We start from the raw sequence: 25,438 nt of genomic DNA, 5'->3' as shown, positions 1-25,438 counted from the left end.
TCTGAGCATGTGAAAGGAGGGCGTATTAAATGGATCCACCCGAGGGGAAGCGAGCAAACAAACCCAAAGCCGAGACATCCTGAAGAGCGAGAACAAGATGAAACACCTTTTCAACCAAACAAACAGCGAGGAGATCATAAGACTCTGAGTGGACGACTTCCTGAGAGCGACGACCACTGCTCCACACATTCTTAATAAACTTTCTCTGGAGAATCTGAGGAGGACGAGGCAGAGATGACTTCTCACCCAACCGTGCAGGACGCTCAGCTTTCTGAGAAGAGTTTCTGTCACACTCCGACTCCACTTGCCTGACTTGTTACTGTGCTCCTAGCTCACACAGTCTGCAGTCTATCAGATCACTCAAGCATAAAACTTTCTTTTCACCTTAAAATAGCTGCTGTAATATTAGTTAGATGCTTCACTGACTTGGAATAATGAGAATGTTTCATCTTTTATTCCCACTCCGCACCCTGATCATCTGTTCTGTGGGTGCGATCCCCTATGAGAAGTGAAGCTGAACTGGGATCAGTTTAAAAGACTTAGAAGTCGTTAAAAATCTGTGTTTATCTCCAATGTTCAGCAGGAAACTTTTTAAATATGATATATTCTTAACATAGCTTAGTGGATTGTTACATTAAATTCAGCTACTACTGCTCCCAGTCTCAAAAACAAAACTAGGAAGAGTCATATATCATGCATATTATGTGCAATTACATACAGACAACCAAACACAAGTATAACAACAAACCACAATGCATCTAAATTAAGGGAAAGGAACAATATGTCATGGGAAATGTAAAAACTGTGGAAATATACAGTGTGTGGTGAGGTCAATGTAATATTTATTATATTTATATTTATATTAATGTTACTGGCAACAACAAGGCTGCAATACTGACAGGTCAACATCTATCACTATCAATTAAGCTTTGTAGAATATACAATCAAAATAAACAAGACATATTTCAGCTCCTGACACACAGACCAGTATTCTTTTCTCTTGTAACTACACTTCATTAAATTATAATCCCCTTTTTCTTGTCCCAAACATCATGGTACGTCTACGACTAACACACAATCTCCACCATAAACAGTGACAGTGCGACACAGTGCTCAGTAGGTGTGTGTCATTAGGTCTCGAGCTGGTGTTGTAGGGGAACTGGGGCTAACAATACCCATCAGTATCACATGGGTGAAGTCGCTGATGCTTCTGCTTGAGATTCCTGTGATGTGACTCAGTTCTGCCACAACCTGTGACGCATGAAAACAAAGCAATTCTACATGAGTAAAAACAGATGTAAGGATTATATACACGTACACAGGAATTAAGATGGAGAATTCACATTTATATAAACCCTGTGTGTTTTACCTGTTCCCATTTCCGGACCGAGAGGGTGAACGTAGCCACAGCAATGACCCCAACACCGAGAAGCATGCAGTCCTCAGTCACTGTTACAAACTTCTCTCTGGGTTTTAAACAAGATTTAAGTTATTTAAGAGAGTAAATGTTGGACTGTTCATTTGCCAGGTGGCCACAGATGCTATATTACTGTTTGTCTGCGTGATGTGTAAATAAGAAAATATTTGCTAACAAGTTGGGGTCGATGTCGTATTCACAGCTCGTTTCTGCTGCCCCCAAGTGGCCAAAGAACTCCACCATTTATCACAGGTTTAATAACTTCCCCCACTAACGACACCAGTCTGTAATCATTCTTAAATTAAAAACTGAGTACTCACATATGAGGAGTTTCTTTCTCCTAGTGCGTTATATATATATATTTTCTGCTAAAGTTAATTAAAAAGCCCAAAGGCGCATGGGTAAATAGGTTCCCAGGGGACAAGACAGAGGAAACCTGATAGCACAAGACAGAGTTTGAAACTGAAACAACACTGACAGTTCCCAGCTGTTTGGAGTTTACTCAACAATTCATCCATCAGCTTCTTCATTGTACCATGACGCTAACCACCTGTCCCCAAGACATCAGGGAATCTGTTTCAAACCCAGATGTAATACCTCTGTTCTCTGGAGGGGCTGTGACACCGGGTGGTCGTCTTCAACAACGAGTCGTAGACGGCGGCTCTGTCCAGGCTGACGAACTGCAGAACGTGGTGGCACAAGTCGTAGAGGTCCTCCACAGGCACAGACGGCTCATTGTGACCTATCAGAGTTCAAATGACCACAGATCAGTGCAGCCCTTTCCATTACTGGAGTCCTATATAGTGGCGCTGTGTTTGTGATGTCATACCGAGGACCTCCAGGAGTAGCTCTATGTATGTCAGAGGATTCGGGGCATTGAGTCTGAAATCAAGAGCTTTCAGGATCATCATCTCTGACTCTTGGAGTGTCTGCTTGGAAACACTGAGGCCGGCTGAGTGCAGAAAGTGCACTGCAGCCTTGTTTGTGATTATCTAAAAAATCGTTAGAGCAATTATCGGGAGATTTATTTACTTTTAATTGCAGGGAATTGAAAGTTATTAAGGGCAGACGTCTCAGAACTTACGTCCTCGAAGAGAAACAGTTTGCTCGCGAGTTGCACGCAGGCGAAGACGAACACAGGGAACTTATCCTTGATCTCGTCAAACACAACATCCTCATAACGTCTGTCGGCAGCTGCTGCTTGAAGTGTGGGGGAGGTGAGCAGATCGGTGAGGTGCTTGACCATGAACCTGAGGAAGATCAAAAACGAGCCTATAGAACATTTATGTATAAGGTGAGGCAGGGAAAAGGCAAATAAGCTGCTTCTTTTTACCGCTGAAGCAGTTCCATGGCGTGGTATCCAACCAGAGGATCGAGTCTCAGCTCCTTAGTTAGGAGGAAGATGCATTCTGGGTAAAAAAGCAGAGAGGGACACATGTTGTTCGCGAAAAACACAAAACGGAGAAATCCATCGTGGCTGTTGAGTAAAGACGCGACAGACCATAATCAGGGCATAAAAAATACATGCACGTATAAAAAATAAATTGTAAGGCAATATCATGCATGCAGTAAAAGGGAGGCAGTAAATGTGTGTGACTAATCCTGTGTAGAGTGACACAGGCAGAGATCTCGTCTACTTCTGTGAAATGAGATCAATAAAATGAAATCTGAGCCGTAACTCTCCAAGGATCCGCTGTCATTTATGAGCTCTCTGCCGTGATGCTAATTGAACATAGTGCAAATGAAAAACCATGAATATATCCCATCGTTTACCGAGGTACAAATCGTCCTTCGGATAACGATATAAAATAACGTTCCAATGGAGCGAAGAGTGAAGCATGTTAAAGAGACAGAACTTATATTAGAGGTAATCCACATGAATTAATTTGAGTAAAGTGCACTTAAGGTGTGGCTTAACTACTAAGAAGCTCAAGTTCATTACAATCATTAAAACTGTTTTCTATCCTCCATCCATTGACTGTCAGTTAAGATACAGACAAAAGTGAAGCCAAAGTGTCTTGTGTCTCGCCCCCTGGTGGCTTGGTGCAGTATAGGTCATAAACCCTGCCTCCTCCCTGTTAGTGGACGGCACATGGATTAAACTAAAAAGACATTTTTCACACTGATGTTTGTAAAAATCGTTGTTTTCCCAGTAAGTTTGGTCATTTGATGTTATAAAAATGTGTTAAATCATGATTGACAGCTGAGACTGAGTGGGAGGAAGTGAAGGTGTGTCGTCCATCTTTATTCACAGTCTTTAGCTCCCGCCGCATTGGCCGGGTTTGTTTGCTCAGGTGCCGGCAGTTGGGAGTTTGAAGCTGTTCTCCGTAATGACAGGGCTCACTCACAACCCCAGGTGTATGAAGGTTTACAGGGTGACGACAGCTCACAGCTTCGTTCCAACCCGATGTTCAGAGCGTTAAACACGTCACCATGTGCTCAATATCTTGGTGTAATCGTGGAATAAATCTGCATTATGGCATCTCAAACATAGCTAAGAAGCTAAAATGAGAGACGAGGCAAAACTTAGAGACACTTTGTCTTTTCACTGTCGTCCAGTTGATTTCAAAGTCTTATTTATTGTCTACAAGACTGGTTTGGGACTTAACTATACTTCGTTTACTAAGAGTTCTATGTAATTAGGCCTGATAGGAATCTGCTGGAGCTGATTAGTTAGTGGTGGCTGGAGATAAATTAACGAATGGGATTTATTCACTATACTGCCCCCTGCTGGACCCACTTCAACTCTGGGTTAACTCTCTTAACTGTGCAATAGTCTGTCTGTCTGAGTAAAACAACAATTCATGTACCAAGTACTCACACTGCACATAGTTTTATCGTTTTTACACTGTGTATATATGTAGAAGTACTGAATTATTATACTTACACTTGAGTATTACATGTTACTTATTACTTGTGCTTATTCCTGACTCTTGCTGTAATAAGGCAAATTTCACCATTATGAGACCTATAAAGGAATATCTTATCTTTATCATGTTAACAAACACAATGTTTGTTCGTTACCAACCTCAAATGAAGAATTCACTCACTCACCATATGTTCTCTGGTTCTTGAAGTTTGTGTAGTTCTGTGATAAACTGTGCAGGTTTTCCTTGTTTCTCTTGTTCAGGTCGATGAGAGCATCAGACAGTAAATCACCGGCGGTTTCTCGAAACCTGTGACTCGATGATCTTTTCGCCATTTTCAAGGATTAAATCACTTCTGTCGAGAAAAAAATTAGAAATAAAACCGTGTGAGTGTTCGATGATTTTCCAGAAGATGGAGCTGTTTCTTCTAACTGCAACTAGGAACTTCTTTACCTGACACGGCGGGGCACATTTGGAGGTAGCACAGTGGTGTTACATTCACACAGGTCGTAAGCGGAAACCCGTTCCTCCCAGCGCAGATCTCACAACATACAGATGGGCTGCTCTCTTTGGGGTTGAACCAGGACCGCGCGCAGCAAATCACTTGTAACTCCGCGCTGCGTGTGACCGGTGAGGAAACATCCCGTCCCCGCCGCGCACTGTGACAGCAGACATGGCCGACAAGATGCCGACGGAGTCCGGGTCCAAGGCGCCGTTCGCCACCAGGATAGACCCGATCAAGGCGGGTCTCTCCCTGGAGCAGATGCACTTCATCAAGCAGGTGGAGATGGAGCAGTGGAAGAAGAAGACGGTGCGGCTGCGGGGCAGGAACGCGGTGACGGGTCTCGCCATCGGGGCGCTCGTCCTCGGCATCTGTATCCTTGCCTTAGCGCGTCAACACAAGGTGAACTATGTAACGTTAGCTTAGCATGCTAACGATACTGTGTTCAAGTTACATCACCCCTGTGTTGTTTAATACTGAGGCTAATGCTAACTCACCTGCGTGACGGCATGTGTTCTTTGAAGTGAATGTCAAAGCCCAAGGACTGGTTCACTGAATGCTAACGATGCTAACGTGACAGTTAGCTAATGAGTTTTTTAATTTAAATTTAAAGTGCCAAGAACATCTGATTGACTCACCAACAGCTAGTTAGTCAATTAAACCACTAGATAGGCAGTTATAGACTTTAAATAACTTAATGTGATTTAATACTTTTAAAAGTTCGAACTTTTTAAATGTATAGTTTATATAAAGGTAACTTAGGGAGCAGTGTCTGTGTGATGCCCTCAGGGTCTTTGTGAGGACACAAATATAATATTCAGCTGTTCTTGGATTAATTACTCCCCCTTCTGAGTCCTTAAAACCCTTCTGGAGTTTCAGGGGTAAACAGCTTTGCAGCCAAATCCAATTCAATTGAAGTCAAGGGCCATTGATTCTTCAAATCGTCATAATGGTGAGGAGAAAATTAGTGAATTTTCATTTTTGGGTGAACTATCCCGTTTAAGCGATTACTTAATGCACAAAGTCCCAATTACAAGATGCTAAATAAAAATGTAGGTCCTGGTTTGCAGTATCAATATATTATGCCGTCTGATATTCATATCAATAACAGTTCTATGAATATTAAAAAACAGCACCACAACCATCAGCCTCCAAAATTACCTTAATAATGAATAAAAAACTGTATATTATAAGTGTTATTAAGGCAGAATGTATATCAGATCTGTCACATTGGGCTCCATAATCTTTATATATTATATAAACTATATTATATAGAACAAAGATGTGTATCTTTTGATGTTTCAAAGAGTAAATAAAACATAAATACAGTTTTTATAGCCTTTGCTGTATTTACAACCAGTAATAAGACTTACAAATCGCTGACATCACTTTGTTGCCATGTTGTGTCTGTGATATCATTGTGTTTCCTGCTTCCACCTATTTGCCTTGACCACACGTCCCCTCGTTAGACGGCTACACGTTTTACTCCGTCTCTCAGGAGACTGTCGTGGAGGAGCTGGATGAGGAGGCCAGACGTGCCAGAGCGCGGGGCCCAAAGACCGATGCCAACTGAAACACCTGATTTGCCTGCCTGTTGTTGGACTGTGTGTCCGTCCTGCACTTAACCGAGAAGGGACTTATGGTGGACACTGATTCATATTCCACTACTGGCTGCTGTTTTTCTTTTTCTTCCCCCCCTTGATGAGACAGCACTGTAGTGGACTTTGTCTTGATTGTGAAGCTCTGTTGCTAAAACTGGACGTGTGTTGATATCGATTTAAACTTGGCTGTCAGCGGAAAATACTAAATCACCAGACGTAACCAGACCTATCACATCATGTTAGACTAAAGGCCCAGATTGAGGAGTAATCACAACCTGCCAGGCTTCCAGCCCTGGTGATCATGTGACGGGGATTTAGTTTAGGGGCATAAACTTTACACCAGTCAGCAAATGTTGACTTTTGAGCAGCTTTTAATGGCAAAGAATGACACATGGATCCACTTGTTGAATCGTATTATTTATGTCAAAAAGAGTGACTTGTTGAATAAAAATCTATTGTATTTGAATGTTTCTCCAACTATATGCAGTAAAGATGACACGAGAGAAGTGATATTTACAGTTGCATTTATTAGTTGTCAAAGTTCGATACACTGTCTGATCTAGCCACCAAATCTCGAGAATAAAAATATAAAGTAAGACATTGTAAGGGAAAGGCACAGATTCAGCATGGCAGGACAGCAGCTTCTGGAAAAAGCAACACAATTTATATATTTACATTCAAAGTTCAGAACTTTCTTGTATATATTATGAATCTCACAGGAGAAAATTCAGTGTGTGTTGTGTATTTTCTCATCAAGGCCACAGATACTGATTCACAGCTTGTCCCACAAAATGCACAATTATCTCAAACGGCAGGCGGGCAGATCATCTTCACTGGGATCGGCCATGAACTGGAGAACACCTTCAACCTCATGAAAAAATAAAAGGAAAACATCAGCTCTTCCTCGACCGACTGAGAATCAAGATAGATTTTACTAAAGTGCACAAGGTGCTTGAATCATGAACCAAGCAACAAATAATCTTTTTTTGCTTGAGCAAGAATTAAGGTTGCGGAAACATTGAGTTTACTTTTAAAGTGTAAACGTGATCTAGAAATGCACTCTACTATATATACATGTATAAGCCAGTAGTCTAAAAACCTAAAATCAATATGAAGAAATACTTTCTGTACTGTTCAAAAATTGTTGTGATGCTCTCTTTGTATCTTTTGAAGGAAACTACGTGCTCCCATTGAGAACTGCTGCACAACTTTTCCTCCTAATGCATTAACATCATGATATTTTCATTATACTGCTTGACAAAGTGAGAAATCACCTTCACTCCATCTGAAAATGTCAGAATCTTATCAGGTGTCAAAACCAACAAAGAAGTAGTACTGCAGCAAAATCAAATTGTTCAATCCATCATGACATTGTCATCCCCAGGAAGGCAGCAGTCAGCTCCACTACATGAAAAATATAGTAACTGTGCTGAGACATCATTAACTAACCACATCAGATATGAGATTATTCAAAATATTGTCATCTGTGTACGAAAAAAACGAGAAGTGAGAGTTTCTCTGTGGTTCACGTCGCTGTGTTCAGAGCGATTAACGGCAGTGAGAAGACAGGAAAACTGCAACTATCAGGCATCTGGGTCAAGGTCATTGTGTCGCCATGACTCTGCAGCACTCGACTTGATCAGAGAAAACATTTAAAGGAGACATATCGTGCTCATACTCAGGGTTGTCATTTTAATTTGGGTTATTATTTGAAAAATAACACTATTGCTGCAGCTCCTCTTTCAGCCTCTGTCTGGAACACAAGACTTTGGGCTTTTCAACTATGCAGAACTTAAACATTCACACAAAAACAATAAAATACACAAAAAACGCATAATATGTCTCCTTTAAAACAAACTGTGATCTTGAACTGAAGCTGGTGACCTCTGACCGGTCAGCTCTGACACTTTTATTTACAAGGACAATCAGGACTGAACTGGAATCTGATTGGTGGATATTCTGCGCTACCGGTGACAGTTTCTGTACATTTGAGGTAAATGACCACTGGCAGAGGGAAGCAGGTTTTTTGTTGATTGGCAGGCGGGTGTGTGACAAGTGTTCACGTGATCCTCCTTCAGGACGGGGATGAGCACTTTGAGTCCCACTTCAGATGAGGTAGTCCAGATAAACAGCTCAGCTGAGCGTTTCTTACTGGAGAAGGAGAAAATTCAACGTTAGACTTGAATAAGAGATTTATTCACAGTTTAACTCATAATAATATGTATGAAGTTTGTTTAGGCAGTGAACACTCACCATTCTACTTATGTCAGTGGCAAAGGTGACCCCTTTGCTGGGTTTATCTTGGGAGCCACTACTGCTGCCTCCAAGAGAGTTTCTCCTAATGATACCTAGGGAAACAAAAACAGTACATTCACACGTTAACGTCCGTTTAGACACTAAGTCATCACACATTCAGTGGAGGACGTTCTTGGATTTTCTTCTTTACCTTGGAGTGGCAATATGTCCAAGCGCTGCAGGCTGTTCCGGCGCGATGAGGGGAAGCCGTTCCCCTTGGACAGGCGGCGCTGTCGACTGGACAGCATCGCAGCAGGAGAGACGATGCCCGGAGGAGGAACCTTACCCATCCGCTCATACAGCTCCTCGATCTCTTTCTTCTGGGCAGCCTGCAGGTCCTGCACCTCGGTCAGATGTCTGGTAAAGGATAATAAAATAACTTCAGTCTGGGAATGCAAAGCCAGTAATCTTGGTATTCGTCTAACTGAGCATGTAATACATGTATGAAGAGTCACAAAGCCACACAAATGTTATGTTATTGAATTTGAAACTTTGAAAATACTGTTTTTCCAGTAAAAAGAAAATCACAGAATTTCCCTAATCCAATTGGAAGTTTCCTATGTGTACAATATGTAGATTTACTATTTTAAAGTGAGAAATCTATTGTCTGGTCATATATTGATTGAAAAACAATAACCTGGTAATGGTCAACATTGTCTCTTACCTCTCTCTGAGTTCCTGAAGCTCCTCCACCATTTCCCCATCGTCACAGTCTGAGTCATCGCTGCTCAGGTAGGGAGCGCTGCGGCTGTAAGTCATCATCCATAAATGGTGAAGGGCATTCGTGTACTGCGGGCTGCCCGCCCCCCCATCCCACGGCCTCCCCTCCATCTCCGCAGCCGTCAGCGAGAGTCCACTGTCCGCAGACATCCCCAGCAGGCTGAGGCTGTACGCTCTCCTCCGACTCCTCTTCTTCGTCCTCTGTCGTTCCCCGACAACCTCAACCTCTACCTCTTCGTCCTCGTCCTCGTCCTCGTCTTCGTCCTCCACTCCTCTGTCCTGTGTCAGCTGCTCCTGCTGCTGTTCCTGGTTCCCGGGCCACACCGGCTGTCTGTCCAGCTCCTGGAGGACCACGGAGGACCCTCTCTGAGGATGTGGGTGAGGAGGGGACATGGTGAGGGAGGTGCCCAGGCTTGTCTCAGACTCCCCCTGCTCCTCTGTGCTGCTCTCTGATGTGGTGCTGCTGCTGACCTCAGGCTGCAGTGCAGCAGGGACAGACACAGCAGCCACAGGGATGTCAATGCTGGGCGTCACCTGGAATCGGCCGACAGTCACTGGAGTGGACTGGACTTCTAGAATATAGAGTGAAAAAGTTTGGGTTAAAGCCATTTAGACTAAAATGATGTAACTACCCTGATCGAGGATCCTAACTTATGTAATTTAAGCTGTGAGTTGTGACCTCGATTGAGAAGTTACATCATCTGGACAGAGAGTTTATATGATCGACAGCCAATCACAGGCTGAACAGTGATTGTTCTCTAACCTGATCAGAGCTGATTAATCATCAGGACCCCCCTCCCCCCCAAAAAAAAACCTGACGGCCTCAGTTTGATTAAAGAGGAACCCATTACAATGTGGTGCAGTGGTGTTGTGTTTCCACATGTTCTTTGATTTCTGGGGAAATAATTAATGGAAAAACGTGATGGAAAAACAATCACACACGTTTAGGGGGATGATATCATGAGTGTTAGTAATTTGGTGCAGATCCAACTAAAAATCTGGATCTAGTGAATCTAAAGTGGTTCTTAAGGGGTCTGTTGTGTTTGTCACACTTATTTTCGAGTGAAGGCTCAATGGGCCCGATCACATCTAAATAAAATGGTTCTGGGTCTGAACCCCGGTCTGGAGTTTGGGTGTCCACCCACAGTCCATAGAAATATAATTTGCCCATAAGTGTGAATGGTTGTTTTATGTGTAAGCCTTGTGATAGACTGGGAGTACCACCCACCATTCACTCAATGTTAGCTGGGATTGCCCCCCCCCCCCTCACTTTTAGCATAGCTCACTTTCTAAAATAATAATCTCCTGTGGGTAGATCTCCACTAAAGAGCCTTAATTTACAGCAGGGATAATAACTGATGACGATGGTGATGAGGTTGTTTATCCGTCGTGGCCTTTAGAGAGCAGAAACACTCGGCTCCCATCTGCAGACAATTTGAGGGTTCAGAGTCCTGCAGTGTCTCACTCTGCCCACTAAGTGTCCTTCTTACAGTAAACACAGAGCGTGCCTGGGTCGCTGCCCGCCTGCAACAGAGGGGCTTCTGTGCTCAGAGTGGAGGGAATAAACACTGACAGGTGTGGATGTGGGAGGAGAGGCGGCTAACGAGCAGCTCCCCTCAGCGATTGGCCGTCGACGGTGGGCAGGGCCGCCATCACACCTACGGCTGTGTTCATTTTGAATGGGACATTACATCCAGACGCTTACGCAACATCTCCAGAGGCACCGCTAATGGATGATAATGTCGCCAAGGATACGGCAGAGAGAAAGAGGGGGATGGGGAGGGGGTGTGGGGGTGTGGGGAGGGGGGGGGGGGGTACTGAAAGCAGCTCAAAAGGCAAATTGTCCAGGACAGAAACTTCAGGCTGTATTTAGACCCAACACGTTATAAACTGGAGCTCGGAGGAAAAACGTGGACCATTTGGCTGTGAGGGCGTTTGTGTATATACACAAGCATGTGTGTGGGTTTGTTTGGGGTGAAAACATGAACCTCGTCCATGTTATGCTACATCTGACGTAAGAGAAAACACGAGAGAACATTCACAGAATTTCTTACCAGATTCGGGGGAAGAGACTTTTGGTTTTGCGAGGCTGACGCTCATCTCAGGTACAGGGGGGTGCAGCTGAGAGTTGAAGGACGATAACTACACAGGCAGAATAAAGATTAGCAAAAGAACTTGCTTGGTGGATCCACTTTAAATAAAGTCTCTCTGTCAATGTCGTGCAAATTGTATCTTTATCAGTTTTCTTTTTTTCTTCCAAAATTCAAAATTGACAACTACAAAGAAATGTTGGTGGTTGACCAATGAAAAATACAAATTTAGCAGTTTTCAAAAAAAGTTGGTTTGAATTATCTTAAAATTTGTTGATTAATGAATTGCCCTTCAAATGTCAGGAAACTCTGAAAAATGTGCTTTGCAATTTCATAGACCCCGAGTTTGTGTTTTCAAATAATTTGTTTTGTTTGATCAAGTATTCAAACCATTAAGATTTTCAGTTCACAAGAAGTTTAATTCAAAAATGTAAAACAGACAATAAAGAAAAAACTTTCACATGTGATTGAAGCAGTGAATGTTGAATTGTTGCTTAACAAACGGCTCAAACTATCAATCAAGCATCAGAATTCTCTCCATGGACTCGTTGATTAATCAATCAACTAATTTGCATATACAAAGACTTGCTTTAGAATCAGATTCAACCCCTGAGATAAGAGTAATGATGACTCACAGTGCTTTGTGGGCTCTCTTGGGGCGAGAGGGAAAGATCTGACGAGGAGTCTGAGCTGGAGGTTTGTGGACTGGTTTGGGCCTGAGCTGGACCCTGTGCTGGGTATTGTGTCATGTAACTGTGGAGACTTTCCTCCTGGGTCCGACTGGGTGGACTGGAGAATCCACCCTGTTGCAGAAACTCCTGGGGAGTCGGCGGAGGAGTGGAAGCCATGGAAGGCGAAGAGACAGAATGCAACCAGCCGGGATAAGTGTTCTGAGCAAGGAAAGCGGCTCCATCCATTTGTGTGTTGTCAGGGCTGTGGTAGACATTGCTCTGCTCTGGGATGCCTTGGTACTGGGCCTCTACTGGAGTTTGGTACTGTTGTTGGTAGACCGAGGGGTAACCGGACTGCTGGGTCATGTGAGCGGGAAGCTGAGGGTGATACCCTGGAAAGGAGGGCATCCCCTGGCCGGGCAGATTCGTGAAAGACTGAGCCATGCTCATGGCCATGGAGATGACATTAGCCAATGAAAACAGGGGCTGTGTGTGGGGGGGCCACATGTTGGGATGCTGAGGTGGGGACATGTTGATGCTCTCATTGCTGCAAGGACTGGGGGTCTCACGCTGAGGACTGGGGGACCCGGAGGAGGGCGAGGGGATCGAAGAGAAGGTGGGGTTGCTGGCCACACGTGTGAGGGGAGGATGAAGTGCTGGCTTGGGGGAACCCGGAGAGCCAGGGTATGGGTACTGGAAGTGCGTGTGTCCCATGTAGGGTAAGTGGTAGTGCTGGTGGTGGGGCAGGAGGGACGCAGGGTGGGGATGGTGCTGGTATTGAAGTGGAGACCCTGGGAGACAAAGACACAAAAAAATAGATTTAATCTCATCTGTGCAAAAAAGAAACAAAAAATCCAAATGTCCTCATTTCATTTGTGCATCAGACGCAGGGCTGCAGTGGGATCTTGGACTGAGTCGACCCAGAGAGACGAGTGAGATCACTCATTTGTCCCCGCGTCTGATTCTCCCGTTTACCTCCTGCCAAGATGTTTGCCACGAGGAGCATAAATCTTTCCCATTCTTTCAAATAATGGGTTTCCATGGTGAACAAAGACATGTTGTTCAGAGTATAATTGCACTTTTAAGCCGTAGCACTTGCACATTAGACTCAGATAGCTGTGAGGGCTTCTGCACCAGTGGAGCGAGGGAGGTTTTTTGTGTATGACATCTTAGAGGAGTATAAATCAAACACACGTGTGTGTAAACAGCCTTTTTGGGACCGATTGTGAGATTCAAGCAGCCGGGGTTTCTGCATCACTCCTTTAGGGAAGCCAACGTCCCAGCTCCATCCATTGATTTGACATTTACCTCAACAATGGCTCCTCAGTTAAAAACCACACCTCCTGTTGCTGATGATGCAAACCAGCCTCTGCTTCTTTCCATGCTGAAATGCAGGTTAGGAGACACTCTATAACAGTGGCAGGTGGCCAAGAGGCAAATTGCGAAAAAAGCGACCATGGAGTGGACATAAAGCCGAGAGGGGACGCAGCGCAAGAGGGGATAAAGATGTTCAGATGGCCGCAGAGGCCGAGACACGGGGGCTCAGGGAGGATGTGTGTTCTTTAATTTAGTCCCCTGGGGAAGGAGGCGTTGAGGGAGGAGGGGAGGCTTTCTTGGAAACTCTTCAGGAGTGCTAGCTGGCAAGCAGATGTTGCAGACTATCGCGGCGCTGGAGAGAAGCTCCTGGTTCACAGCGACAGCATTCACAGCTCCCTCAGAGCTAGAAGGGGCCGTTCAGGTGAGGTAATTACCCAAGAGGGCCTGCTGCAGGGCAGAGACAGATGAAGGCTTTGAGGTGTGGGGATGGCGGATGGCGCCATGCAAATGTCAGAACAATACAGAGAACAGCCCCGTGGAGGAGGGGAGTGGGGGTTTATGAGGTAGCAGAGCTTTGCTTTGACTTATTCTCTGCCAGAGGACTGTAAGAATATTTCAGTGTGCTGACACAGTAAACAATGTTCGGCCTCTTCACGTGGGACCGGGGGGAGTGGGGGGGCTATTTACCTGGGGCCGTGTGGAAAGACTGCGAGCGCATTAGAGGTCGCCCAGATGAAGTCACGTCTGCACCGTGGACGTCGCCATTGGGGCACGGGGGAGAGCCACGTACCCCTGTGCTCGGGTTAGCCAGGTCGAAGTCTGAGACAACACACACATGCATGAGATGATGACAGACACACACACACACAAGCACACACACATACATATGTACACACACACACACACACACACGATGGTCATGCACAGAAAAATAGATTCAACACACAAATGCTAGGTCGTTAATGTTATTTGCAGAATTTCAGGGTTGCAAGTAATTACTACAAAAAGCACAGCGGGCGAGGCACTAATACAATCGTTAGTTTCTAGATTCGTATCAGTTTTAATCTCTTCAAACATCAGGTTGTCCACTTTCCTCTTACTGGGTTAAATGAGTTTATCAGAGCAGACGTGAGGTCTTACCGGGCAGAGAGGAGGACGAGTGTGTTCGGGGCAACGGCTGACTGTGCAGATTAGGCTGTAAGAGAGAGTGGATGAAGCTCAGTGTCCACTTCACTTATTCATTATTTATATTCATGTTCACATTGATCAACCGGCTTCTGCTATAACTTTGATTTCTAAAGAAACCAAAGAAACTGTCTGTTGAGGGTTTTTTGAGACTTGTATCCTCCCTCATACAAAGACTCCGACACGTACAATCCAGGTAAGTTCCCTTTAAGTATAAGACACTAAAGCACAGGATGCATCTGAGTTATGATGATGCATTGTGTGTGACTCCCTGAGACCTGACCCCATTCACACGATGATGTATTTATTGTCAGTGTTGCATTCAATCCATTTATATTAATTTGTGCAAAGAGCTGTTTTCTATAATAAATCTCAGCCTATTAACCTGTTAACAGAGCTATTATTGCTTTTGTTGGTCATTTAAAGGGATAGTCTGCACAATCTGATTAAGTGGCCACTTTAATCCAGCTCCAGAAGATATACTGAGACGTTTTCATTAGCCAGGTTAGCAGCTTGGCTCCGTCTGATCAACCAGTCTGTGGGATCGTGGGTTTCTTCCTGACTTAACCAGCGTGGTGTGGTTTTCGGGCAGGACGGTGCTGGGGAGCGCAGCCATAATGGTTCTTACGGGAAGTAATGGTGCATGTAATGTTTTTAATCAGGCGCTAGAGAGAGGCCAGAAGAGATCCGCCCCAAAGTGGTTCTGGGTAATTATAGTGGCCAGGGGGTCGGAAACGTAGTGAACAAGGTAGATGGTTGAAAGTTGAGTTTTACTGCTCTCACTCATCTCTTGTCCTACGTGAAACTGCATATAACTCTGTTTTCCACCTTCTGAAAACATCTTGGATTATTTCTACTCAAGGGGCAAATGAGATTTTTTCTAGAGTGGAACATATCCTGGCAGAACAGACACTTCTTTCCCATTAGTGGACAAACTGTATCTGATTTGGCCTCAGGACATATCTTGCACAGGATGGCATTGCTCTTAACAACCTCAATTTTCTTCCTGGAAGTCTCACAAGTTCACACAATCTTAATCAAAACAAACATTCATCATTTAGCCCACATTCAATGTGGGCACACAATCTGGAAAATGTCCTTATGGTGGAAGCACTGGAAACGATCTGTGGTTGTGGGAAAAAATAGTGTGTGTGAGAGAAGAGGGTTCTGGCTGCGCTTCCACAAATCACAGGGTTTTATGACATTGGTGCTTTTAGGAACATTATGTTCCAAATGAAAGCGCTACCTCAGGTGGCGCTAACAACACTTAACCCTCCATCTTTGAGGCCGAGGCTCCGGAGGCGACGTGAGGAAAGCTTTTATCATCCAGTGTCAGAAGCACAGCAACAGCAGCAGCTATGCATTAACACCAGATTTACGGGTCTGCTTTAGATAAGCACTGCCACACACACACTATAGCTGAGGTGATTTATGACGATCAGTAAAACACACAATGCTTTGTTCCCAGCTAACAATGCTGCGATGTGGATTCCTGGAGGGGAGCAGGTGCTGCTGACCTGGGAGGAAGACAGCGAGTTGACCCCGCTGTGGAAAGCAGGCTGGGGCAGTCGGTGCCCGCTGGCGTGGACCGGTGGGTCTTTGGACATCAGAGCCTTGGCCCGTTTGATGATGTCGCTCATGCGGTGGATGAAGCCCTCCTTCTCTGATGGCAGGATGAACTCATTGTGCACCTGGACGACACAAGGACAGTGGAAGAAGCATTCAGATAGACGACACGACTGAGTATGACAAATCTAAGTAGAAATACACAGGTATTATCCATAGACTGTTTCTATAAAGATGGACGATTCGTCTCCATTTCCTCCCACTGCAAGAAATTAAGCTTAAATATCCCAGAAATGGCTATCTTCCATTTTAGACATCATTTGGAGCCAGAGTTTGTGAGTAAGAAGTGAAAAATGTATTTAAAGTTTACTTTGGCTGTCTAGTTTGGGCTGTGTCCCATCTGCTAACGTGGAGGAGGCAGGGTTTATGACTCTTACTGCAGCCAGCCACAAGGGGGCGATCAAGATGTTTTAGGCTTCATTACAGTCATGGTATTATCGGGAAATGTACCAGAAGTGCCAAAAATGGTTAGTAAAGTAATATAAGAAATAGAAACTGCTTCTCCTGTTAATCCACAATGTAGCAGTTTATATGCAGAGTTTTTTTTTGCATATTCATACAGTTCTGAGTGTTGCTGTGAATTGTGGGGAGGGGTGTGGTGAGCGTTTCCTGTCAGCGTGGCGTAACTCAGCTCATTTAACCACAGAGGCTGTTGTGATGCCAAGCACCCCCCCACCCACTGTGCCAGGACTCAGTAAACAAAAGCCCACTGTTGAGAGGGTGAGGAAAACAGTAAATTCAGTGGTGCTGCACATGCTAACTCTTCAGGCCCTCATCTCATTCGCCCTCTCCAGCTAAGAGATAATGACAAGGGGGGGGGGGGGGGGGGGGCATTGGCTGTTAGCCTGCGTCACTCACTGCTCAGTGACTTAGATTAAATATCAGCCACAGTTCAGATCAACAAACAAAACGACTGTTAACTAGAGGGCAGAATAAATCGTGTACGTTCGACTGTGACACAGGAATCTGCAAAACGCATCAGCTGACACAGTGACCTCATGTTTCTGGTAGTTTCCTGCTCCATTGAAAACTGTTAACCCATTCATTTCATCTATATTCTTCCTTAGGGGCCTTTGTCCGATATAAGTGATGTTCACGCTCACTCACAGAACTGGTGTCTCCTCTATACTTTAATAAACAATATGAGCAGTAATAAATGTTTGGCTGCAATGCATGACCCATATATGTATAATTTTAATATATGGAGGATAAATGACTTGAAAAGTTGAATTATTATTATTGATTGTTCTTAGTTTATCAGCATTTCTTTCAAGATTATATCTACCAAAAAGTATAATGTTCAAAGTGTTTTCTTATTGATATTCTAAATATGATCTCTTGATCCCCACCATGACCGCAGCGATGTCTTCAGGGTTATCTCCATCCAGGTCGAACTTGAAGGTCACCATCTTGTCATTGTGCGTCTGCAGCTGACACTCGACCACCCGGTCCACTTTATCAGAGAGCTGCAGAGAGGGACACGGTCAGGACAGGTGTCTGTTTGCTCTCTGACTCAAACACAGGGGGGGGGACAATGTGTTTTTGTGCCGATGTTTACATGTGAGCAAACGTGTCACGTCATGTGTGTGGGTGTGAGTCTTTGACATGCACTTGTACTGTGCGCTCTTTGTAGAACATGTGGTTGTGCATGATGTGTTTGTCTCTGCCTCCAGAGTGTCCTGATCAGAGGAGACGTCCTGCGGTTGGAACAGCATAGCCACTGATAACATTGCACAACCAGGGTGGAGCCATCAGCGTGCATCATGCCTCCGCTCATCCAGTCCTGCCCGTTGATTTATCTGTTGATGATGCACTGTGATGTCACAAAGCTTTAGATTTATCGTACCCCTGTGATGCGCAGCCTGGAGCGCACCCTCTTCCTGAACAGCTTCGCCGCGGTTCGCCTGCCAGCCGTCTTCTCGCCCTTCTCTGATAGGCCCTCGTAGCCGTCGCTCAACCCTGAGGTCACGTCAGAGGCGTAGCTGGGGGGGAGATAAATGACAGAAGCTACTGGTTAGAACGTGAACTGAATCGTTCCCTCACGCAGCAACTTCGAAGTCAATCGATCTTTCCCAACAGAGGTGTGACGGGATATGAATATCTATCATGGTTGATTATCTTGGTCTCACACATAAGGATAAACTGCAGTCGCAAATGTCGTGATGTGTTTCTCGTGAGTGTAAACACTCAAAGTTAAACAATGCAACGTGATGGGGTCTGTTCAGACTCAGTAGGAAGGTGGTGTTGTTTCACGTCCACGCGATCTGTACGATGAAGGAGTTTTAGGTTTCAGAGAACTGGAGAACGTTCAGTGTGTTTTTTTTGTTAAACACTTCGGTTCAGCTAATTGCGTCTACTGGGCCTTTTCAGTTTGCTGTGGTCACACACACAAACACACACACACACACACACACACACACACACGCAAGCACGCACACACACACACACACACACTCACAAACTCACACACTCACACACTCACACACTCACACACTCCCCAAGGTCCGGCTCTGCAGCGCTGGCTGCAAACATTCACTAACATTTACAGGCCTGCTCCTTGGCCTTCGTCCACTCGTCTCTATTTAAAACCTCCCACCTCTCGGGTAACTCCAGTTCAAATTAAAGCCTGTTTTCCATTCTAAAATGGAAATTTAAACAAATAATATCTATTTTAAATCATTCTCTATCTTGAGATCTTTGGGAACAGTTTTGCTCATCAGTATTCCAGGGCTTTTGTAAGGATTGAGAATAAAGCAACTAGGAGTAAGTGTGGTTCTTAGATATTTAATAGTACTGCATGAGCTGTTGTGAAACAGGACACTCAACTAGACTTCAAGTGTGAAAAACTAATAACACAAATACATTTTAAAATGAACTGGCAAGAGTTTTAAAATTTAATTTGATCATAAAGGTCCAGATTTCTGTTTTCTTTTGTTTAATTTTAAACCAAATATATTTGAGCTCTGAACATGCGACCTGTCGAACCGAGGGTCATAGAGGTATTTTTTAAAGTTCATTATTATTCATAAATAAACACCCTATCTCGCAATGTTAAAGAAAGTGAAACCGTCAAAATCCGTCCTGTAGAAAACACAACCTCCTTGTTGGAGGTTACAACTAATATAATGAAAACAATAGTTTTAGAATTAGAAAGTGTCCCAGTCAATCGGGGCAATATAATTATGAAACATTGCCTTATCTGAACAGAAGATGGAGCAAAGATGAAAGCCCCTCACCACACAAACACACACCCACACACACACAAATAGTCTACACATCTATTATCAGCTCTCATGCCGAGAATAAAGCCCCCCCCCTTCCTTATATCCCACCAACATGGAAAACAGGGCCTCTGCAACATCTGAGGCCGAGTCACACAGAAACCTGCAAGGGTCCATTCTGCCTCGCTGCAATAAAAACACAGAGGAGCCCGTCGACTGCCTCGAGCTTGTTGTCACAGCCCCACAGATGTGGAGGAGGAGGAGGAGGTGGAGGAGGAGGAGGAGGAGGAGGAGGAGCAGAGGGGAAACCCAGTTTCTGTTAAATTCATACAATGATTTTTCAACTCTCTGACTTAAATAAAGAAGAGAAAGTTGAAGTCCATTGTTCCTCGAATCCTCGACAGAAAGGGAGGAGGAGAGAGAGAGAGGAGAGAAGAAGGGGTGAGGAGCTTTACCTGTCCACGGGGGAGCTGAAGCCGCTCGGTGGCTCCGAGTTGCCATGTTCCGTGTTGTTGGAGACTGCAATGCTCTTTGAATAGAAACGAGGAATGTGGAGGAGGTAAACATGGAGAAAGACTTTGATTCATGTATTTTCACTTATGAGGTTTTCAGCACCAGATAGTAGTCATGAAACTTTTTCCACATGCTTATTCTTGAGTGCATAAGTATTTAAAGTCATTCGGATTTACACAGTTTACTTATTCTCATCAAGTAGCACCAAAATACACACCACATCTATTTTCTCACTCCTCCTCAGGGAGTGTCTCCCTCATCTTTATTGTCCCACGCACTCAATTCCTTTATAGTTCTATATTGTTTGCATATGTGTCAGCGCTGTATTTGATTTGAGTTATGTTGTTTAACGAGGTCTCGTAAAATCTTGGAAATCGCTCTTTATGGCGGCCACTCACCGAGGGGAAGCGCAGGGCCGGGATGGGGGGGCCCCTTACGATGGGGGAGCCGGCGTGCACGGTGGGGGGGGTGGCGGGCGCGTTGAAGGTGCCGGCCTCCAGCGGATCCTGGAGCCCAGAGGAGCTCAGATAGCCATCCGTCTCGCAGTCAGCTGTTTCAACAAAGGATATAAAACCATTAGCATGTGATCAGCTGTGTGGCCTGATAGACCGACACAGACGGAACCGGACACACAGGCAGGGGAGATTTACCACACACACACACACACAAACACACACAAACAATGACAATGACACCACTGTGCGCCGTTCATTTAGACCAGATCCGACTGATTCACTCAGGAAGTCGTGTCGATAAAAACAGAAAGATTAAATATCTACAAACACAACTTTTGGTGATTGTGCATCTGTGAAAAACAGCCGTGAAATTACAGGGCCTGATTGATTCGGTTATCCACAGATTCACATTTCACTGAAGGCCTCTCATGTGCTCTGACATCTGAGCAGCTTTGACAATGGTTCAGCTTAATCAGTGAGAAACACAAACAAATCCAGCTGAGGTCAAAGGTCAAACATTGGGGGCCGACATGAAGTTACTTTGTGGAGCTACTTCACTTTGAGGTGCTTGTACTTGACTTAAGAATGTACATGTTCTTTTTTACTTTCTACTACTTTTCCACTACTACATGTAGAACTGTTTACAGGTCATGTTATGGGATGTGACATGAGGCCCCTCACAGTTAACCGAGGACAGGCTGTTGTGTCGGATGTGGTGGAAGTGCTGGTCGGCCTCGGGCTCCTCTGGTTCTGCCGGGTAGTTGGAGCTGACACCGGAGTCTGCGGAGCTGGTGACGGGGGACACGATGGGGGCCGGAGGCGTCATGGCCGGGGTGGGGGACTCCGCCGCCGCAACCTCCCTGACTTTGGGTGAAAGGAGCTGAGGCTCCGGTTCTTCCTCTATGGCCTCTTGCTCCAGCTTCTTCCTCTTCTTCTCCTCCGACAGCCGCCTCAGCTTCTCCCTCTGCCGCTTGATGGCCGACACCCGGTCCCGTATGGCCTTGGCCACCAGCTTGAAGTCGGCCTCGCACACGAAGCCGAGCACGACCTGAGCAACAACACACAGAGACGGTCAGGGCACAACACGAGCGGGGGTGCACACGTCATCGTCCGTTATGCGCTGTCTGCAATATGTCGACACGTTACACAGATCTGTTGCTCTTAAGGACCCGAGCACGCAAACTGTTACATCAGCTTTGTTCTAACAGCGTTTGATTTGATGGTTGTAGTCTTCCACCGCCTCTCGTGACACCCGGTGCAGCAGAGCGGGACTCTCAGGCTGAACAATGCCACTCAGCACACGGTCAGATTACAGCAGCACGCCGGCACTACACGTCCCCGTTCTGATTCCAAAATTTGATCTTGATGAAAACTACCCCAAAGAGATAAACAAGTGAGGAATTGTGGCTCGTATTTTCATTAAAAGTGACCTCTGTGGAGGACATACGGCCTGGTTCCTCACAACCCACAGAGCCATTATATGATTAAAGATGCTGCTTCCTGAGACATCCACTCGCATTTCCACCAACTGATGATTAAAGGTTGAGCCGTGTGCCCTTGACACACTTGTCAAGGGTTTGTCTTTATGGCCTGCAGCTCATCTCAATGTTCCCGCTGTTATAACAGAACCGTAAAAGTGTTATAATGATGCCGGGTGCATTAGCGATAATGCTTTTACTGTCTGGGGTCAAATGGAAGAGTCATTTATTTCTCTAATCATTTCAGAATCTATGAAATGATGTTGGCATCGCCGATAACAGGATCAACACAAGTGAATGTCTGCACGTTCATGTCAAATTCTTTAAAATAATATATTGATTTTCACAGATTTTTCATAAAAATAATTACTAAAAGTGTATTTAGGGGACTGATATACATTAATGTGTGAATCTTTCCAGAATTTAATGGAGACTGTCGGGCCTTGGCGGAGGTCTACGCTCTACTGAGTGTGATTCTAGCTTTCTGAATCTAAATGCTGTAAAAGTAAAAATAACTCATTAAGATAATGAGTCTACTTCAAGCAGCCATCTTATTACCCTTTTTAAAGCATCCAGATGAAAATTATTTTGTGAGGAATCAATTGGAGCCTTACTGCTCTAAAAGCAATAGGGGGTGGTGCCTTATCCCCCAGTCATGCTCCTCTAGAAAAACCTATAAAAATCTATAATCATAAATCAAGACCAGGATGCAGAGGACATGTTGAAGCCGCGTCTATCTCTTGATCTGGAATCAATTATTCAATTTCCTCCCTAATGGCTGCAACAAACTGGATCAGGCGAAGCAGCGGGCGGTGAAGCGGTGGAGCCGTGGAGGTCGACCTACCATCTCCTGCGCCACCTCCTCGGGCACGTCCTTGTAGAGCTCAAAGAGGAACTCGATGGCGTTGTTGTCCTTGTACTTCCCGTGGAGCTTCTTGGTGTCGTCCATGCGCAGCCACAGCTTCAGGCCCGACTTCACCGTGTCGTCCTCCTCCGCCAGCTCCACGTGCACGCCGTTGTTCTCCTGGAAGAAGGGGTGCTCCAGGAGGTCCTGTATGGTGTACCTGCAGGAGGAGAGGCATTTAGTCTCTTACTCTTGGACACTTTGGCTAATGCATTTCAAAAACCGTTTGAAAAACATTCAGCTTCACAGATCAGGGTTTTTCTCATTGAGCAGAAACTGTGAGAATCAAAGTGTGAGCCCACAACAGTAAAAAAAAGACAGTTACAAAACACGCTGTCTATCAGGCTGCAACGACCTTGTCCCTCTGTTTTCAGTATAACATAAGGAGAATACGACGTGAGAGAACGTTTGTCTGCACTGTGAGAGAGTTGTGAATGTTTTTGAAAGACTGAACTCTCCAAAAAAAACTTTTACTCAGTGAGTAGCTGCAGGAGAATAGTTTCTCAAACTTAAAGCTCTTTTCCTGATGTTTACATTGTTCAAATGATGGAAAACACCATTTTGGTAACCTTTAAACTAGAAAACATGCACTACTTTGTGTTATTTTTTTGTTTATATGTATATTTTAATATTTCATGATAGCATAGGGAGACTAAAAACAGGAAAAACATGGAAATATTCATTATTGTATTTGTACCTCTCATCGTTGTCCATACGAATGCAGCCCTCAATGATCTCCTTCAGCTCAGGCACTTTGACTTTGTAGAAACTGTCAGGTTTCATCCCCTGTAAGAGAAATCAGAGGAGGAGTTAGATTAGATCAGACTGATGCATTAATGAGAATTAGCCATCACCAATAGCCCTGTCCTGTCCTGTCTGTGCATTTATCCCGTGTAGTTCTGTCAAAGGAACAAAACAAAGCGCTCGCGGCTCTACATGCTTAACGTCCTCTTTGTGACATCTGCCCCTCGCCAGCATGACATTCTGCTCTGCAGTCATGTCAACACCAGGAAAACACAGCCACAAGTTCCAGCACATGGAAAACCCCCACAATGTGATAACTGAGAAGAGCTGCGGCTTGGAGCTCGCAGAAAAGTATTCAGGCAGGATTCTTCTCTTACATGAACCATAGAGGGAGGTTTTCTGAACTCTATCATGACAGCGGAGCTCCGATCCCTGTAACAACACTGATAAGGCAGCGAGAAACCGAGGTCAAGGAGAAGTTTGTCCTGCAGATGTTCAAACAACCGGCTGATGTTCACTCAAACCACCCAAATAATTCGATCTGCACATAAACAGGCCCGAGCGACACATCTCACTATCACATTGAGACACCGATATGTCACAGAGTAACCGGGATCTTTATTCTGTTGTGTGAACAACTCGTTTTCTCAAGATACTAACGCTTGTTTTAAATGAGACAAAGGAAGAAATGCTTACTGTGCAGAACTACTGCTGCGTAACAGAATAATCACCCTGTATAAACCCAACTTAATGAATAACTATATGACCCTGCCACACCGGCGAGCACCAACACAATCACAAAATGCTGTTATGGTGGTGAAATGTGATTCTGAAGATCTGAAGAGGAGCACAGAGGTTTCTTTGTCGAGCCGGTGTCCTCAGTCACCTTCAGAATAAATCACTTTCTCTAATCTAATTTGCGGCTCCGCACCTTTCCTGCAGTGACAGAGCTCCAGATAAGATCTGGGGTGTAATGCCGGTGTCTCTGACTTTGTTTGGTGAATCACATTACAGCTTGACCAGAGTGAGTGAAATTGATTGATTTGTTCATTTTGTTCAAAACCAAAGCAATTATCCGGCACAAATATTAGAATAAAGCACGGTGGTGGTTTTACAAACAAAGTGTGGTTTTCTTTGAGAATTGATTTAGAACAACTGAGAGAATTAACCTTGTGGCCAAAAGTATGAAGAACACATTTCAAGACACGAGGAAAAGCACCAAAAACAACTGTTAGGGTTTGCTGTTATTCTTGAAACTCTCTGGGTTTTATTCCGTCTGTTCATTTTGAGCTGTCAGCATATGTTACTATTTTCTGATATTCTAACTTTTGATGAAGATAATAGATGATAGATAGAAAATAGATAAATAATCAAATATCTATTGAAAGATTCTAAAAAACCTGCTGGAGAATAAAACTTCCCAGACCCTTATTGCAGCAGATTAACTATGAAATATGATTTTGGCAACACAGTACATATGAGAAGGCATTTTTCCATGATAAGAAAGCAACATTCTTTTATTTATGAATCTATTAATTATATATTTTTTGTGTGTTTTCTTCTCTGACTTCATAAGGAACGTTATAATGGCGTCCTGTTTGTGTGTGGGGGAGGGCAGACACACTCCGGCTTGTTGGCATTGTCGCCTTCTCACTTCCCAGCTTTCGTCAGACTTGGTTTGTTTTTGCATATGCGACGCTCCAGAAACAAACTGGCCTCTTTGTAGAGCGAAGCGTGACACACACTTTTCCACAACATTTAATTCTACCTTCGCCTGATTCTGCCCACCATGGCATCACCGCTGTACCTGGCAGCTTGAAGCCCGGCCGCCT

The 25,438-nt window shown here is 44.5% G+C and overlaps 3 protein-coding genes across 5 annotated transcripts in view; 1 reads left to right on the top strand and 2 right to left on the bottom strand.

Annotated features, from left to right (window-relative positions):
• Positions 1-854: 854 nt before the first annotated feature.
• cntd1 (cyclin N-terminal domain containing 1) lies at positions 855-4,799 on the bottom strand. Its single transcript, XM_062413784.1, has 8 exons — positions 4,738-4,799; positions 4,472-4,639; positions 2,751-2,826; positions 2,502-2,667; positions 2,247-2,409; positions 2,015-2,159; positions 1,370-1,466; positions 855-1,251 (listed from the first exon to the last, which is right to left on the bottom strand). The coding sequence occupies exons 2-8, from the start codon at positions 4,617-4,619 to the stop codon at positions 1,114-1,116; spliced, it is 933 nt and encodes a 310-aa protein (XP_062269768.1). The 5' UTR covers positions 4,620-4,639; positions 4,738-4,799; the 3' UTR covers positions 855-1,113.
• Positions 4,800-4,829: 30 nt separating this feature from the next.
• Positions 4,830-6,853, top strand: LOC133975795 (cytochrome c oxidase assembly factor 3 homolog, mitochondrial). The gene is made up of 2 exons (XM_062413783.1): positions 4,830-5,159; positions 6,256-6,853. Exons 1-2 carry the CDS (start codon positions 4,958-4,960, stop codon positions 6,357-6,359), a joined length of 306 nt encoding a protein of 101 aa, XP_062269767.1. The 5' UTR covers positions 4,830-4,957; the 3' UTR covers positions 6,360-6,853.
• A 41-nt stretch (positions 6,854-6,894) lies between these two features.
• The window catches only part of wnk4a (WNK lysine deficient protein kinase 4a), a 35,731-nt gene continuing 17,187 nt past the window's right edge, over positions 6,895-25,438 (bottom strand). For 2 of the 3 annotated variants that reach the window (XM_062413779.1, XM_062413781.1), the window contains 16 exons: positions 23,560-23,648; positions 22,803-23,022; positions 21,162-21,528; positions 20,424-20,575; positions 19,968-20,041; positions 18,138-18,273; positions 17,641-17,757; positions 16,183-16,356; positions 14,621-14,675; positions 14,168-14,299; positions 12,128-12,954; positions 11,457-11,544; positions 9,347-9,974; positions 8,834-9,039; positions 8,641-8,735; positions 6,895-8,538 (listed from right to left, as the gene is read on the bottom strand). In XM_062413779.1, the coding sequence (XP_062269763.1) occupies positions 8,536-8,538; positions 8,641-8,735; positions 8,834-9,039; positions 9,347-9,974; positions 11,457-11,544; positions 12,128-12,954; positions 14,168-14,299; positions 14,621-14,675; positions 16,183-16,356; positions 17,641-17,757; positions 18,138-18,273; positions 19,968-20,041; positions 20,424-20,575; positions 21,162-21,528; positions 22,803-23,022; positions 23,560-23,648 (3,363 nt within the window). In that variant the 3' untranslated portion in view covers positions 6,895-8,535. The remainder of the gene's footprint in view (positions 8,539-8,640; positions 8,736-8,833; positions 9,040-9,346; positions 9,975-11,456; positions 11,545-12,127; positions 12,955-14,167; positions 14,300-14,620; positions 14,676-16,182; positions 16,357-17,640; positions 17,758-18,137; positions 18,274-19,967; positions 20,042-20,423; positions 20,576-21,161; positions 21,529-22,802; positions 23,023-23,559; positions 23,649-25,438) is intronic. The other variant, XM_062413780.1, reaches the window with a different exon arrangement.

This window comes from Platichthys flesus, chromosome 20 (assembly GCF_949316205.1).
Source record: "Platichthys flesus chromosome 20, fPlaFle2.1, whole genome shotgun sequence".
Lineage (NCBI taxonomy): Eukaryota > Metazoa > Chordata > Actinopteri > Pleuronectiformes > Pleuronectidae > Platichthys > Platichthys flesus.
This window is presented reverse-complemented; position numbering and strand designations above follow the sequence as displayed.

Coding starts and splice junctions, on each gene's coding strand:
- cntd1 (XM_062413784.1), bottom strand. CDS start 4,619: ATGGCGAAAAGATCATCGAGTCACAGGTTTCGAGAAACCGCCGGTGAT. Junction 2,827..4,471: donor CAAGAACCAGAGAACATATG/GTGAGTGAGTGA, acceptor TTTTTTACCCAG/AATGCATCTTCCTCCTAACT. Junction 2,668..2,750: donor GCCATGGAACTGCTTCAGCG/GTAAAAAGAAGC, acceptor GATCTTCCTCAG/GTTCATGGTCAAGCACCTCA.
- LOC133975795 (XM_062413783.1), top strand. CDS start 4,958: ATGGCCGACAAGATGCCGACGGAGTCCGGGTCCAAGGCGCCGTTCGCC. Junction 5,160..6,255: donor GGCGCTCGTCCTCGGCATCT/GTATCCTTGCCT, acceptor TCCCCTCGTTAG/ACGGCTACACGTTTTACTCC.